The sequence below is a fragment of the Sander vitreus genome, chromosome 4 (genome assembly GCF_031162955.1).
Source record: "Sander vitreus isolate 19-12246 chromosome 4, sanVit1, whole genome shotgun sequence".
Lineage (NCBI taxonomy): Eukaryota > Metazoa > Chordata > Actinopteri > Perciformes > Percidae > Sander > Sander vitreus.
Window position 1 is genome coordinate 24,276,776 of NC_135858.1, and position 16,338 is coordinate 24,293,113.

At 38.4% G+C, this 16,338-nt stretch overlaps 1 protein-coding gene across 2 annotated transcripts; it reads left to right on the forward strand.

Moving 5' to 3' along the window:
- The first annotated feature begins 739 nt into the window (after positions 1 to 739).
- On the forward strand, positions 740 to 16,328 carry phtf1 (putative homeodomain transcription factor 1). Of its 2 annotated transcripts, XM_078249110.1 has the most exons (17): positions 741 to 1,120; positions 1,886 to 2,009; positions 3,519 to 3,575; positions 3,674 to 3,743; positions 4,354 to 4,512; positions 5,297 to 5,477; positions 5,788 to 5,902; positions 6,310 to 6,504; positions 7,200 to 7,445; positions 7,777 to 7,905; positions 9,324 to 9,593; positions 12,203 to 12,334; positions 12,464 to 12,550; positions 12,813 to 12,968; positions 13,143 to 13,238; positions 14,101 to 14,226; positions 15,523 to 16,328. In XM_078249110.1, the coding sequence occupies exons 2-17, from the start codon at positions 1,974 to 1,976 to the stop codon at positions 15,541 to 15,543; spliced, it is 2,076 nt and encodes a 691-aa protein (XP_078105236.1). In that variant the 5' UTR covers positions 741 to 1,120; positions 1,886 to 1,973; the 3' UTR covers positions 15,544 to 16,328. The 2 variants fall into 2 exon arrangements, with proteins under 2 accessions (XP_078105237.1, XP_078105236.1); XM_078249111.1 differs by lacking the exon at positions 6,310 to 6,504 and having other exon boundaries at positions 740 to 1,120.
- The last annotated feature ends 10 nt before the right edge of the window (positions 16,329 to 16,338 follow it).

The following is a 16,338-nucleotide window of genomic DNA, read 5'->3' on the forward strand; positions in this document are numbered from 1 at the left end:
GGTTTGTGGTCATTTTGTATGCCAGCAAAAACACATAATTCTCATCCTTGGTATTAGAGCTAAAACAATTAGTTAATTAGTCAATCAGTAAATAAATCTGCATCCATTTTGAAAACTGATTCATCGTTTTAATAATTTTTCAAGCAAATGTGTCAAAAATCATGGGATTTGGAAATTATCCACCAGAATTAAATTCCTGGCATTGTGGAAATAGTTTTAAATGTGGAAAAGACAACTTTACAGACTTTTTTCTGGTGGCTAATAAAACCTTTTATAGGGTGGTTGCAGTATTTCTAAAATTGTGGTCCTGAATTTGAATATATCACTTTGGGCTTAAGGAAATGTTATAGACCAAATGATTAATTGAGAAGGTAACTGTCAGAATAATTGATAATTCAATGATATTGATATATAATATCATCATGTCTAATTTACTGTCGCTGTGTCATTCTTGCTACACTCTGATTGGCTGAACCTTTAGGAATAATTTAAAGAATATGGGTTTATGTTGTCCGTGAAAATGCCTCCCAGGCAGTACCTTCTCTCTGCTAGTGTGCGACAACCTTCATCAGTCAAATGTTTATGTTAAAATATAAGGAAAAATCTGTTAATTTGTTGTGTTTTGTTAATGTTCATGACGATCTTAGCGTTTATTGTCTCAATCTTACCCACGGAAAAGGATTCTGGATGCAGCCTTGGCGACAATATGGTCAATCTCAGCCTGAGAGACAATGCATAGGGAATACGAAAATCCCACACGAGCACAACAAAGCCACAAACACAAACCCCGGAAAAGAGAAGCGGAAGAGCCAAATGTTAAACAAAACTAAAGTTAATGAAGTTCAGGGTACCTGAAATAAACGTATCGTTAACTAGACAGGCGTGTGAAGAAACAGTTTAGAAATGCAACGTTTGCAAGTCGTTTATCGCGTCGAAAAGTGTCAGTTGAGGTAAAGGCGTGTTACGTTAGCTAGTAACGTTAACGTTAGCTCCGTTTAACAACAAGAGGCTGCAGCGCTCCTGAAACCGATGAAAAGAAAGTATTTAACGACCAGTTTGTTATGATTATTAAGGCTGTCCTCCAGTTTGTGTCAAATCAACCCGTACTGTTTCATTATAGGTAAGTTACTTTAGCTGCTTGCTAACAGGCAGCTACTGTTAGCTAACGTTTACTTACAACGATTTAGTGAAACGTAAACAGATGCTTGCTTCATAACTAAACTAACGTTACATCTACACAATGCGCGTAAAGCTAACTTTGTATGTCTTCCTCTGTTAACCATTGTCTTTCTTTGTGTTGCTTTAATGCAATGTTAGAATAAGTTCTCATATATTTTACTTGTACGTTAAATGTAGCAACACCACAGTGCAAAAATACTCTATAAAAGTCATGCATTCAAAACCTTACTTAAGTAAAAGTATATTTGTATTTGCATTTAAATTTCCCTAGTACCACAAGTAAAAGTATCCATAATGCAGAATGGCCCGTTTCAGAATAATATATACATTTCAGAATAATACATATAATATCACTAGATTAGTAAATCGTTAACGTGTAAGTTAAGCATCACTCATGTTGCAGCTGGTATATGTATATCATCCATAATAATGCATTATACTTTATTTGTTGATTATATTTTGTGTTAATAATCTGCATCTGTAAAGTAACTAGTAAATGTTGTCAAATACATATAGCGAAGTAAAGTAAATATATTTCCCTCTGAGTTGTAGTGCAATAGAAGTATAAAGTAGCATACAATGGATATACTCTAGGGAAGTACCTCAAAATTGTACTTAAGTACAGTGCTTGAGTAAATGTACTTTAGTTACATTCCACCACTGCTTTTATGTCAGGTTTAATGTGTTTGTGCCGCTTTTTGTTTAGTGAACAAATCTGGATTTCTGCCCAGTCCTCTCTGTCTCCTGCACTCTGTGAAATGGCCTGACTGCGAATTCACTGGTTCCAGCATCAGATGACAATGGCCAGAATAGCCTGGTATCAAGAGAAGGTAAGACAAATGTTTTTTGTTAAAGACCTATTTAAAAGCTTACATTCATTTTATTTATTTATTTAAATGTATCCAACAAACCACATTCTACACAGGTATGGCATCTAAAATGTGAATTTTGTGATATTGGCACAGAAACGGCTATACATTTATGTTATATGAAAATCGTATATGTATCATGATTTTGTTTTTGTGTGTGCTGATTTTAGAATCGATTCTTTTCCCTAGAATCGTGATGTATTTCCCGTCTTTTTTTAAACCAATGATTGACCTAAATATTTTGTGTTTATACGGTACCGCCGACGGCAACTACATTGGTATCCAGCAAAACAGAGCGAAAGCAGAAAATGCAGAAAATCTGAAGTTATGTTCTTCTTTACAAATGAAATAAATGTCAGACTGACATGTGATGTGCATTATTTTTAGAAAACAATTACTTTTTAGAAATGTCTCACGATATATTGTCTCTGGAAGTGTATTGTTCAACTTCTGTTTTGTTAAAGAAGGAAAAGAAAATAGCAATGCTGAATACTATCGAATCGCAATACAAATCGAATTGTCACCCATGTATCGGGAAACAATCGGATCGGGACAAAAGCATATCGTCCCAGCCCTAGTTATAAGTGTACATGTGTGAAATTTTGGGAGATTTATGTAGAAAATGTATTTATAAAGATATGTGCGACTATTTGATGCATTTTTGTTTTTTAATGTAGACTTTGATTTGAAATGGCATGTTTTATATTAATAAATCGGAGAAAACCTAGCACACACCAGTTCAAGACTGACATTAATGGATTTATTGTACTAGTTTATTTGACAGGACCACTGCTCATAGATATACAAAAACACCTGTTTTTCCTATGTACCTTTTCTGGTTTTGTATGACTGTGTACAGACCAAATAAAGTTGGAAAAACAGGTGTTCTCTGTTCAACAGGTTATGTTGAAACCTGTAGGGGGATATTTACTGAGGCTGCCATGGGAACAACATTGTACACCAATGTCATTTTTCAACTCATGTTACAGTATGAGCTCAGCTGCATTTCACCAAAAGAAATACTCCCATCTTTTACCTTTTTTTTAAATGTTATTTACAACAGTTTATGCACATGTATTTTGAAATGTCTGTTTCATATTCACCATTGGGATACGTATGAGGCTCTTAATTAGCTGTCCTTAAATGCCAGATGAAAATGTCATTGGTTCATATTCATTTTTAAATACATTCCTTTTAAATACCCAGTTTATTTTCGTGGCAGTTTTTACAGCCATACACCTCAATGCATTTAATCAGACACTCTGATCAGCTCTGCCTCTCTTTTTCCTCAGTCTCTGCAGAAACCGATATAAAAGCATTCTGTTTTAAAGTCCCTTTGATTGAAACTGGGCAAAACCTTGGTGCTGTAAATATGGACAAACTCGATTTTAGTAAATAACCCTCTGGTGCTTAATTTGTATGAAAATGATGTTATGTTATTATGTAATGTATGAAGTTCTGTTGCTACAGATTGGGGCCTATGATCAACAAGTCTGGGAGAAATCTCTGGAGCAGACAGATCTAAATGTGAGACATTTACAAAGTGTAAATATTATAAATAAATATTTGTGTATTTATCTTGTGCGTTACCACTAAATCGAAAATAACACTTGCCATTCATCTAGGGCTTGGACAGCAAACCAAGGAAGACGGGTCACATCAAAGCAGACCTCATCGATGTCGACTTAGTAAGAGGTGAGGGTCAATAAAGGGTAGTTCTCCGTCTGTTGTTAAGTTTGTTTGATCACAGATACATTTACAACATCTGCATACACACAGCTACACACCAACAAATACATTTTCTGCCTCCCCTGTCAGCTAATACCACCCCAACCTATGGAATTTCTGCCTGTGTATATGTTCTGTTTCTCTAACTTCTGTTAAATTACCTGTTTTCTTTTGTCTTGCTTCAGCCACTATAATTATAGTAAAATAACAAAAAGGCAACAAAACAAACTTTGTATAGTTGAGAGAGAGCCTTATCCAGACTGTCAGCCCAGATCAGTTTTTTGGTATATTCAGATTGAATCCAGATTGATTTTAGAAAGTCTGGACGGGAAAATCGGATCCAAACTACATTTAGAGGTGTTTAAAAAAAAAAAAAAAAAATGTGATTCCAATCGGATTTGTACAGATGCGTCTCAGTCCAGAGGCTTGCACTTGCAAATAATGGTGCGGACAGTTTGTCTTAAAGATCTGATTTGAGAAACAATTCGAAATTGCCCGCAGTGTGAACTTGGGCATTGTCATATCTATAGTGGTTTCAATGCAGCTCTGTAAGAGACTTTCTCATTCCTACCCTTAGGATCAACTTTCAGCAAAGCCAAACCAGACAGTCCCTGGACAGCTCTGACTCGAAAGGGTCTGGTCAGAGTGCTCCTGTTCCCGTTCTTCTTCCAGTGGTGGATCCAGGTGACCTCCAAGTCCATCTCCTCATGTATCCTCGTGCTGTACTTCATGCAAGGTTAGCTCACTATTTCTCATCTAATTTTATTCATACAGGAGCTGTAAGTTTCTCAGAAAACTGAATTTGAAAATGAATTTATACATTTACCTAACAACAAGAACTAGGGTACAAGTAAAAGACTACAAACTGCAAACTGACTCCTTCTGTGTTGTCTTGACACTATTCATATTCACGAAATATTTCAGTCCTGCTCATACTTTTACTGAATATATCCTTAAAAGTCACTTGGAGAAGAGATTTGGAAGAATAGTAATCCCTTCATGAGCCTCTTTTATAAAACCATTAACAATCATTCATGTGCTGTTAGATCCACAGAGAAGAATATGGAGCCAAGCTGTAATAAATTAATAAACATGACATGCACGTCGAATAATGGTTTTAAAACTAACTTACAAAGTAGGGAGAGAATCTGCACACTTTATACTCCTGTATACATTTATTGCATCAGTGACATTTTGAGCGTGTGTCGTTCTTATTACATCATTACTGCGGCTGCAGTAAAAAATCGTTTTGGATTTTGTCTTTTGACTTTGCTAAGCCATCGAAGCACAGTGACACTCGGTCAATAAAGGAAATAAATACAGTATCTGGTTTTTGATATGTGCTTGATTCAGTATCTCCATTTGTCACAGTTTACATTCATTTATGTGCAACAATAAACGTGTTACCCATCACACTTGAGCAACACAGAAAGACCTCATTAGTAAGCATAAATTCTGTTCTAATGGCTCCCCTAAGAGACCGTTTTGTTTGCTGTTGCCAAATGTTTTGCTCCCCTCAGTGGCAGCAGTGGTGCTGTACTTGGAGGTCCCTGGGGCATGTGCCAGCGAGGTGTTTGGGCCAATGTGTCTGATGCTGCTGCTGGGTACCGTACACTGCCAGATTGTGTCGACTGAGTCCAGCCGGTGGCCCTCGGGCAGTCCAGCTGCCAGCCGCACCACCAGCCCTGCTCGCAGACGGAGGTGGTTTTCTCATTGTTAGGCACTGCACATTCATTTTAATTTACAAACACACTCTCACCTCTTGGCACATGCATAAGCTACCACATTACACAACCATGAACATGAACTTCAAATTAGCACTATTTCTTTCTATCAAACAACTGATTTGACAAAGGTCTTTAATCAGCCTAAAGTTATTCTATTCAGTAAAGCCTCTCTGATACTCCCCAAGATTCTCTCACTCACTCCTGTGGTTTTAGCTCATTTTGTAATGCCTGCTGTATCTACACTCCCTCGCATTTGACTGTTATTTTTATTCTGTCTCCTTCAGGCCCAGGAAGGGCAGAGGGCTGAAAAAATCTGAAGAAAAGAACGGCAGTAGGGACACAGAGCAGGAGGGGCAGTTTGAAGAAAGCCAGCGATTGTACAGGAAAGAAGAGAGGAGGGTACAGTCACTCATCTCACTCGTCAGTCTCAGTACTGCTGTATCAATCAAAGAAGGAACTAATTTATGACCGCAGTAAAAAGTAATGGTCAGAATAAATAAATGAAAACACTCAATAAATCCAGGTAGGCTGTATTGGAAAGTAGCTAGAATGAAACTCTAGGTCCACTGTCGAAATGTAAGCATAATTTGACCACACTCTGCAGGTTTGAGCAAAATGTACATTCAGTGGCTTTTCGATGTACAAATACATTCAAGTGTATTTAAGTCTAGCTTTAATGGCCTAGTGTGTAATGTGGGTCGCTTTATATCACTCAATGGTAGTAAAGTCTTTAGCATTTGTCAAATTCCTGCATGTTTTGGAACACATTTTTAAAATGTATTTTCTATCCGGATATCCTCTCAAAGACCACAAGAAAGTCATTTGGGGCATCGGATGAGTTTTCCAGTGAGGAAGAGGAGGGGTTACAACCAGTGGAAGTAATTCTTCCAATATCTCATCAAGAGAGACACCCTGCTACAACATGGCCGACATCTACACCAGTGTCTTCTGTTAGGAAGAGAACTCTAAAGTCGAACCCCAAACTCACATTAAGACCTCAGGTAAACCTCATAGTTACACTGTGTTAGGCCCCATTCTCACCTGGTATATACATCCATCCTGAGTGACTTGATCACAAGTGGACAGCTCTAAGTACGTGTAGGTACACCTGGCAGTAAAATGTGTCTCCAAATGGGCCTTGAGTGACCACTTGTGATCGGATCTCACTTCCCAGCTTGTGTGTGTTGTGTGTAAATGTGTTGTTGTTACTCTCACATATATCATACATCAGAAATGTGCGATGACTAATGAAAAAGCGCTGCTTACAGTAGCTGCTAATTGAATCTCTGTGGTTTGATCTCTATATCTGCTTTATTTTACCATTTCATGTTGGCATATAGGAACGCAACCATGATGTTCTGTGCATTGTAGACACATGCAGACACTTTTCTGGAACCGCTTGCGCGTCGGTGCACCGACACAAGTCCTCAGAAGCGTATGTCCAAGTTTCCACCGCATTCACCTTCAGGGTTGTCAGCTGTGTGTCTACCTGGCATACTGTGTGTGTAGGATGGCCGGCAGAGAGCCGTCCTTAATTACTTTTTTACTTTTGTTTTAATATAGTTTTTTACTGTTTAACTGATAGTATTGATCGGTCAAAAGTCTTATTGTCAGTTAACAGTTAATCTGTTATTCATTACCAACCCTAGTCCAGTTTAGCGTGATTCGAAACCACTCTTTGATTGACTGAAAACAGGAAGGCAGTGGGGCTTCCATCAAGGGGAAGCCACAAGCTGTGGAGCGCCTAAGGCCGAGCGTGGGCTCTCGTCCCGCCTCCGACACTGATGACACACTGTGGGAGGAACTTCTCCAAGGGCCTGACTCCGCCTCCACAGGGAGCAGTGACAGCGACTCGAACGGGAGGTACACCGCTGGCATTTCGCTCCCACAAACCTCCAATCTGAGCAACGATGATGAGAGCATACAGCAGGGAATCACCGGAGTAAGATCAACAAAAATCTTGAATACTCTTCTTTGACTGGTTTTGTCGTACTGTGTCATCAACATGTAGTTGTACAGGTATATTTCATTCTTGGATGTCAAACACTCCTAAGGGATGCAACGTTATGATGTTGTGACTTATGTTATATTCAATCGATAAAATGTGTCAAAATCCTATGGTGGACTTTTTGTAGACTTGTTTGCCTCATGTCCATAACCATCTCCTATAATCTAAATTTAGCGTAAGCCCAATTGCAGAACTCGACACTGCACTACTTTACACATTGGAAACCACCAACAAACTATATGTTATTTATTGTGTTTGATTTCAGAACCAGCTGTCTTGGCTGCAGGCATGTCACCCATCCAAGGACCGTGTCAGTGCCATAATATGGGAGCAGGGCGAGTGTAAGAAAGCAGACATGTCAGTATTGGAGATCAGTGGGATCATCCTCACACGGGTACACTTTATCCTCTTTATGTTGTTATTAATTCTGTTCTATTAAATTCTGTTCTTCTATTAAAGATTGCTCGATGTTAACCCTAAAAACTAAAACAGCATGTTCAGCATAATGCAGGTATTTGAAGCTAAACAACTAGCCCTTAAAGCTCCAGTAGGTAACTTTTATAAAAATATGTTTTTGTCATATTTGCTGAAAATATAAGAGAGATCCTGACAGTTGTAGATGAGACAGATAATCTGTGGGAAAAAATCAAGTTCCTCTGCCTCTTCCTAGTGTTCCTAATGGCATTAGCAATTTGCGTTGCTATGGTTTCTGTAGACAAACCAACCAGCCAACAGTTTGCAAGGCTGGAGACCCGATAAGAAGGAGAAACACAGCTACTTTTAAACATTATCAAAGACTTGGATATCAACAGGTTTTGGGATATGCGCACACATCGCTATGCTGTCCTTTTCAAGAAGCTGGTTGAAGGAATGAAAGAGGGATGCGGTGTTCGCACGGTCCAAAAAGTCCACCGCTGCTGGTAAACTTTGAAAAAAATCTTGTTTTACACGGCTAGCTACATGTAAACAGGAATATTAGTGTAATATTCCCTTTCATTAGCCATGTAAATGGCTTAGTCGGAATGTCGTCTTTTTGGAATAAGGGCAAAAAACTGAATATTATGTGCATGTGCACTCCTGACTGCATATCAAGTTTCCCATTTGAGATAATAAAGTGACTAATAAACTGAACTCAATGTAAACGCAGTCAGAGACACCGTGTTAGAGACTCCTCGGCTCTGATTGGTTGTTTTACTTATGCCATTAGGAGCACCAAGAGGAGGGAGAGGAACATGAGTTTCTCACATATTATCTGTCTCATATAGTACTGTCAGGGTATACTGACAGTTAAAGCAAACATGACAAAAGTTATTTTTATAAAAGTTATCAACTGAAACTGGTCCAGTCCAGTATTTACACATACTATTTTCCAGTTTGTCAATTCTGCAATATGTACCAGACATACAGAGCAATAGAAAATACTTTCTCTCCGACCCACGGTTCAATAAGGACACTTACAACAAGTATAATATAAACGATAAGTAATATATACAAATAAAAAAGCTAAGTAATATAATACAGTAATATATTATATCCGTCACCTCTGTGGCAGGAAATATAATAATGTGAAGTCTTTTTATTAAGTTGGCAAATACAAATTAGAATTAACATTTTATATGATTACTAAGATGCCAAAATGTGATATTCTCACTTTGGTCACAACATTTACATTTAGCTGTCAGATATTATCACATGTTAGAGAGTGTTCATTCAACACAAATATTTTGTTGCTGTAGCTTTTATTAGCATAAAAATGTTGCAGCATAACAAGATGCCTCCTGTCGATCCCTCTCTTGTGTTTCTGGTTCCCAGGTGAAGTTGGTGGAGCAGGGTATGGGTTACCTTGTGCTTGGTGGACTGATGACCGCCACCCTGGCGCTGCTTCCCTTTTTCTTCCACTTGGCTCAGCATCTGGACATGTCGAGCCTTTGCTCCCTGTCCCTAAAAGAGCTGGGAGAAATGGCGTTTGGGCAGCATGATGGCCAGGCCTACGCCTTTTACTTCATCACAACGGTGCAAAGAGTCTGCCTCATAGGACTGTTCTTCTTCATGATGTGTGTGGCTGAGAGAACGTACAAACAGGTGAGCACTGACTTTGTATCGTTTGAATCATTCTCTTGCTTTTTATTTCCAGCTATGTCTTTCCACTATGGAATGTTTACAAAGTAGTAACAACAATAATCTATGAGTTTTTACTTTCCTAACATTATACTGATGTACATTAAAACAGCTCCCATTTTAACCCATTAAACCTGATTGATGCATGGCCGGGTTGGCTCAGTGGGTAGAGCAGGCGCACATATACTGAGAGGCGTATGCCTCAACGCAGAGGTCCAGGGTTTGAATCCGACCTGAGATGATTTCCTGCATGTCTTCCCCCTCTCTCTCTACTTTCTCACCTAGCTGTCCTATCAATTAAAGGCGGAAAAACCCAAAAATAATCTTTAAAAAAAGAAATAAAAAGAAAACCTGATTGATGCGTTCCTTCATCTTAGAGACATAACTCGGTAAAATCTTAATACATAGACATGATACATACTAGTAGAGATGGTCCGATACCATTTTTTGCTTCCCGATACCAATTCCGATACCTGAACTTGCGTATCGGCCGATACCAAGTACCGATCCGATACCAGTGTGTCATATATTTTATTATGTTTTAACAGCTGTATACTACTATCCCTGTATGGATGTGATATGATTTCTATCTTTGTTGTCGGTCTGGCTCAGGTTAAACTCTTTGTGAAACATGAATGCCACAGATCGTTCTTTTATTATCCAGTTATAACAGAAAAAGAACATAAATAAACTACTTTTAACATATTTTTTCTTTAGGGCTTTATTACGTGGTATCGGATCGGTGCATAAACTCCAGTACTTACCGATACCAGCGTTTTAGGTACAGTTCAGTTGTTTTTATAATGACGATTTCTTTGTTTCCCTGGCACAAAAGGAGAAATAAATAACAACGAAAACATATATAATCCTCATTTAGAGCAGGATCTGGGGGCTTTTTGCAGGTGAGAGCAGCTGTTTTTGTAAAGTACCCTTCTGCCATCTAGTGGCTCTTCTATTTGTTTTTATGTTTAACAGCTGTGCCAGATTGAGTGGAGAAATAAGTTATTATTACTTTTTAAATAAGTTACTTAAATTTGACCATATGGGCTTTGTGTGGTACATTTAAAAAAAAGTAGCCTATCTTTTTAAGAAGAATTTGCTAAATTGCTCAGTTGCTCAATTAAATTGACAATTGTCAGGGCATAAAACCAACAATCTGTTGGTCTCTACGAATAAATAGTCCACACTGTCTAACAGTGGAATAGCCATTGGTGCTGAAAAAAAGAAGTTTAAATAAAATGTAATCTAATCGTAAACCTAAAATCAAAAGTCAAATCAAATCGTGGATTGGGAGAATTGTTACACCCCTAATATACCCCTTATAACTTCAGTTATTGCCTCATAATCACTAGAGGTGTGAATCTTCACGGATCTTTCGATTACGATTATCATGTCTTCGATTCAATATCTCGATGCATCACGATGCGTCAAATACATTTTTCTATTAAAGCCATATAGGATATTTAATTCATAGCTTTTCAAGCTTCGAAAACAAAACATTCTGCAGTGCTCTAATACTAAATAAATTGGATACATAAAACAAAAGCACTGAGCACATGGCACTTCCTGAATGTGCAAAACATAACAGAATATGTAAACAGAAAGGTTGTTAGGCATACATTAAATTGTAAACAGAAATAATCGATTATGGCCCGGCTGATTATCGATGCAGCATCGTCCATGTCCACGATTCGATGCATCGATTATTTGATTAATTTCAACACCTCTAATAATCACTCAAGGTGTAGCCTCTCACTAACAATATTATACTTCTATATTATACTTCCTACTTGCATCCCCCAAAACATTATGGTAACTGTTCCAAACCGTTACATCATTTCCCAAAGTAAAAGTAAGAAACAGGAGAGACAAAATCCATTAATATTGGCCTTTTTTCGGTTCGCACTATCACTATGTTTTTTTTAAACATTACTAAGGCTGAGCATGTCCAATCAACATGGCTTTTATATCCCAAGACCACTGATACTCTACCCATTTATTTATTTTTAAGATTATTTTTGGGCATTTTAGGCCTTTATTATATAGGACAGCTGACGATGTGAGAGAGAGAAGGAATGACATGCAGCAAAGGGCCGCAGGTCGGAGTTGAACCTGGAGCCGCTGGTAACTGTAGAAAGGACTAAGCCTTTCTACATGGGGCGCACCCTCTACCAGGTGCGCTATCCAGGCGCCCAAAAACTCTACCCATTTATGTACAGAAATCTCCATGTCTTGAAAAACCAGACAAACTGGCAAAAAAAACTCAAACGACTTATCCTGAAAACAACAATATACAGTATGACATGCCTGGCTAGACATGTAGTAAACTGAGGGAGTAAAACCCCATCAAGTAGTATTACTGCTGATTGTTTTTTTTTTTGTTGTTTTTTTAAGATGCAATGTACTTAAATTAATCCAGATGGTACACAAGTTATCCATACTCATCATTCTGTTTATTCATCTCATGTTAGCTGCTCTTCCCTCTAGTGGCAGTTAAGAAACCCTGAAACAGAATCACACACTTGAATCTTTGCAAGACTGCTAAAATCCGTACGTTCATGTTTCCCCAACAGAGACTGTTGTTTGCTAAGTACTTCAGCCACCTCACTTCAGCTCGCAAGGCCAAGAAATCTGAGATCCCTCATTTCAGGCTGAAGAAAGTCCAGAACATAAAGATGTGGTTGTCACTACGCTCTTTTCTCAGGGTTTGTATTCTCCTTCTTTACCACTCACCCTGTTCTTTTATTACTGTACGTGGTTTCACCACTGCAGGGGTTGCCACGGACTTGCCTTTGTTTGTAACGGTGTGTCACTGACTTGCTCTCTCATTGCAGAGACGAGGGCCGCAGCGCTCTGTTGACGTCATCGTCTCCACTATCTTCCTTTTGGCGCTTTCCATTTCATTCATCATTTGTGCCCAGGTCAGTCATTTATCCGCTGGAACAGATCCAATCTGTTTAGAGAACGCACATTTACTAACATTGTTTATATAGTGATTTTTGCATAGAGATGAAGTAACAGGTAGACCGCCACAAGACATGCAACCATCTAATCATATTACCTGAAATGAAGATAGAACATTTTTATAAGCTCTGCTTGATACAGAGACATCCTAATTTTCACAACAACAAAGTGCTGGGGGCTTATTTTTGTTTCTTTTCTGTTTTTGTTGCCCTCCCTCAGCTACTACACAACCACCAGACATTCCTAGAGTCCCTGACAAATTGGGAGCTGATGGTGTGGGCCTCCTCCCTCGTCCTCTTTCTGTTACGGCTGGCCACGCTGGGCTCGGAGACTAACTGCAAATACAGTAACTCCTCAGTGCTGCTCACTGAGCAGGTAAGAACCCGTGTCTGCAAAACACATGGAGTCGCAGGTTATTTCTCAGTGGGTTCACCGCTATGGACAACAGCATTGGCTAATGCATAGTTGATATCATTTAATGTAGGTTTGAATACATTACTTTGACTTTATTGTACAATTTACAGAATGTAAAACTGTTCTTGGTTGCAGATCAATTTGTATCTCAAGATGGAGAAAAAGCCCAATAAGAAAGAAGAACTCAATATAGTAAACAATGTTTTGAAACTGGCTACAAAACTGATGAAGGTAAGCAACATCCAGCTCCTTTTGTTTTACAGCTGTTGAATAAGAAATTGTTGTTTTATTTACAATACAGTGGCTTTATCTAACTTATTGTAGATATTTTTGCTATGGAATACTGTATCCCAACAGCGGAACTGAAACCTTTCACTCATAATTGTTTATAAATAATTTGTACAATAATTTGTTGTAAAATATTGTAAATACTTGAATTTGAAGTATATTAACCCCGTCAAACTATGAAAACGCCTGTATTATAAGAGTTTTCAAAATCATTTTTTCCCCCAGATCCTAAACCAAGTCTTTTAATAATGATTCACTGACACTGTGTCTCAAACCATTATTTATACTCGACTGCATACTACAGCTACACACAGCATTTAACAAGCACATTTAAGTCAACAAATGTACCCTGACTTAGGTAAGAGTCATTTGACACCTGAATAGTTTTCAGTCTGAATCAGAACTTTCCTTCAATGTTTATGCTAATGTTTTATTTTTAAGAAACAAAAACTAATATAAAAATATTAAACGCTGCCCAAAGTTTAGAACACAAGGGCATTTCAATTCCAATTAAGTAATGCCTAAAACTGTTGGCCATGTAGATAACAGCTGTTACTACCACTGATAGCTGATATCAGTCAGTTAGATTTGTTCCTCAACCGACCATGAACTGCAATGTTCCTGGTTTGGATGCAAACTTTGTTGCGTTTCTCATTTTCAGTCATCTCTCTACTGGCACTATCTTATGTTGTGAAAAATGACTGCGATTACCTCAGGACATCCCTAATAACATCTATAATACGTTCTGGTGTTGACCCATGTTGATAAGTTCAAATGACACTGTTTTCCCTCTTACCTCCCCCAGGAGCTGGATATTCCATTCAGACTGCTAGGTCTGACCGTGAACCCTCTGATCTACAACCTCACCAGAGTGGTCATCCTGTCCGCTGTGTCTGCTGTGGTCAGCGACCTGCTCGGCTTCAACATCAGAGTGAGAACCTTTTATAGAAAATGTTTATAGAGACAGAACAAAATACATTAAAGGGGCACTCAACTCATTTTTCTACACATCAAGTTTATTTGTCACATGAAGCAGAGTTCAGCCTGTGAAAACAGGTGGTATTATGCCTTCTGTGGCTCTAGAGGGAGCTTTCTAAAGTTTGACTTTTTCATGGAGATAACAAGCATAGGTATTTACGAGTCAGTTGCATCGTGGGAAATGTAGGATCCAGTGATTTTCATGCTTGACCAGGGACTAAAACTTGTCATCTTGGCTTCAGCTGCTGAAGTATGGACAGTTTTTTAACGATCTCCCTTTTATGATTATCTCAACAGCTTATAATTATAAATAAATAATAAATAATAAGGTTGATGCATAGATTGTATAAGTGAAGCCAAAACATCTCAATCACCCGCTGGTGGCTGGCTGCAGTATATGTCATAAATCCCGCCCCGTCCGTGTTAGTGGATGGGACATGGGCCAAACAAAAAAATTGGAGTACACGTCAAATACATTTTGCCAAAGATTGTTTCTGTCATTTAAAGTAGTTCTTATCATGCTGATGTTTGTTCAAGTGTTATTTTTCTGATAAGTTTGGGTTTTATTAGTTGTTTGCTGCTACAAAAACAGGGTGAAATCATCATGACTGACAGCTCTGATTGACTCGCGATTAGTCAGGCGGGTGTATGAATTTGACCAAGGCTCCGTTACTCACGATTGTGGATAGCACATGGCAAAACGGGCACCCAGGCACAGTTAATCGGCAGTCACAACTTCAGACATATCCACTCTAGTAATTTAGCATGTTGGGGGGAAAACACCACACAACTTGGCCTTTACATGCAAATGATGCAATTTTCCATTTATAATTGCATGTGTTGGTGTTGTAGGCAGCCTACTAGGATATCTTAGAAATATCTTAGAAACCCTCTTGCTACAGTCATGCCATCTGGCAAATAAACTAATCTAAGTATGGATATTGAGACTTAAACAAATTCAAGATGTGACTGATCATTTCATTCATTTGCTTACTTGCAGAGAGATTAAATGATAATAATAGAATCCTGGCTTCTAGCTCCTTATTTATAGCACAGACATGAGACTGGTATCGATCAAAACTCTCTGCGAGAAAATTATTAAGCATACTTCACTAAATGTTGAACTGTTCCTCTAATGAGAGATAAGCTGGTGATGCTACATTCCGACTTGTTATATACTGCGTTTGTGTTTGTAAGATGTCTGTGTTTTTCTCTAATGAAAGTTTTATCTCTTCTGCTTAATTTCCAGCTGTGGAAAATCAAGCCTTAATGTGAAAATGGCAAACCACTAACAGTCGGACACTGGAGACCAGAAACTCCACGTGTCTGCTGCATACAGCGTCTCATCTACAAAAAGAGTGCAAACCTACTGACTGTATCATTGTCTGTGCCTGAAACGTCTGTCTCTTGAGATTCATCAGTCATTCACAGGCCTGAGATGCTCTGACAATCGCTTACACACCGTTACTGGTGGCTCAGCTGGTGTACATCCGCCACGCCACTAACCCAGTGCCTAACCTTTGACCCTTGAATGTTTCTCAGTATGTGGTTAAAAGAAGTGGTGAGTTTGAGGTCTGAGATCATTTCAGGCTTCTGTGGCATCCGGATTTCCAAGTGTGTCTTGGACAGATGTGTGGACACAAAGTGAAACGTAAATGCAGATGATAATGCAGATAGTTTGTTTAGTCTTATTGGCTGATGTGTCTCATCATCAGTAGTACAACTAACTGTAAGACAAGCTATGTGCATTCTAAAGCCGGTAAATCAAAACTTGGCTGCCAGCTTAATTAAATGAATTTTCATAGGACTCAAACTTTTTTGATCTTTTGCACTATTTAATAACGAAAAAAACATTATGATTGTAAGTGGGCTTTATTTATTTTGGGGTTCTGTTTTAGCGCTTAAACTTGTAATGGTACCTGTAAATCATGACTCTATGACCACTATCTGTCTTGTGTTGAAGATCATTGTTGAATGAAAATAACTATGCAACGTTTGTATAGTTATGCTTTAAGAAAATGTTTGATAGAGGTGAATAAATGTTTGTCATCCGTGGATCAGTTTT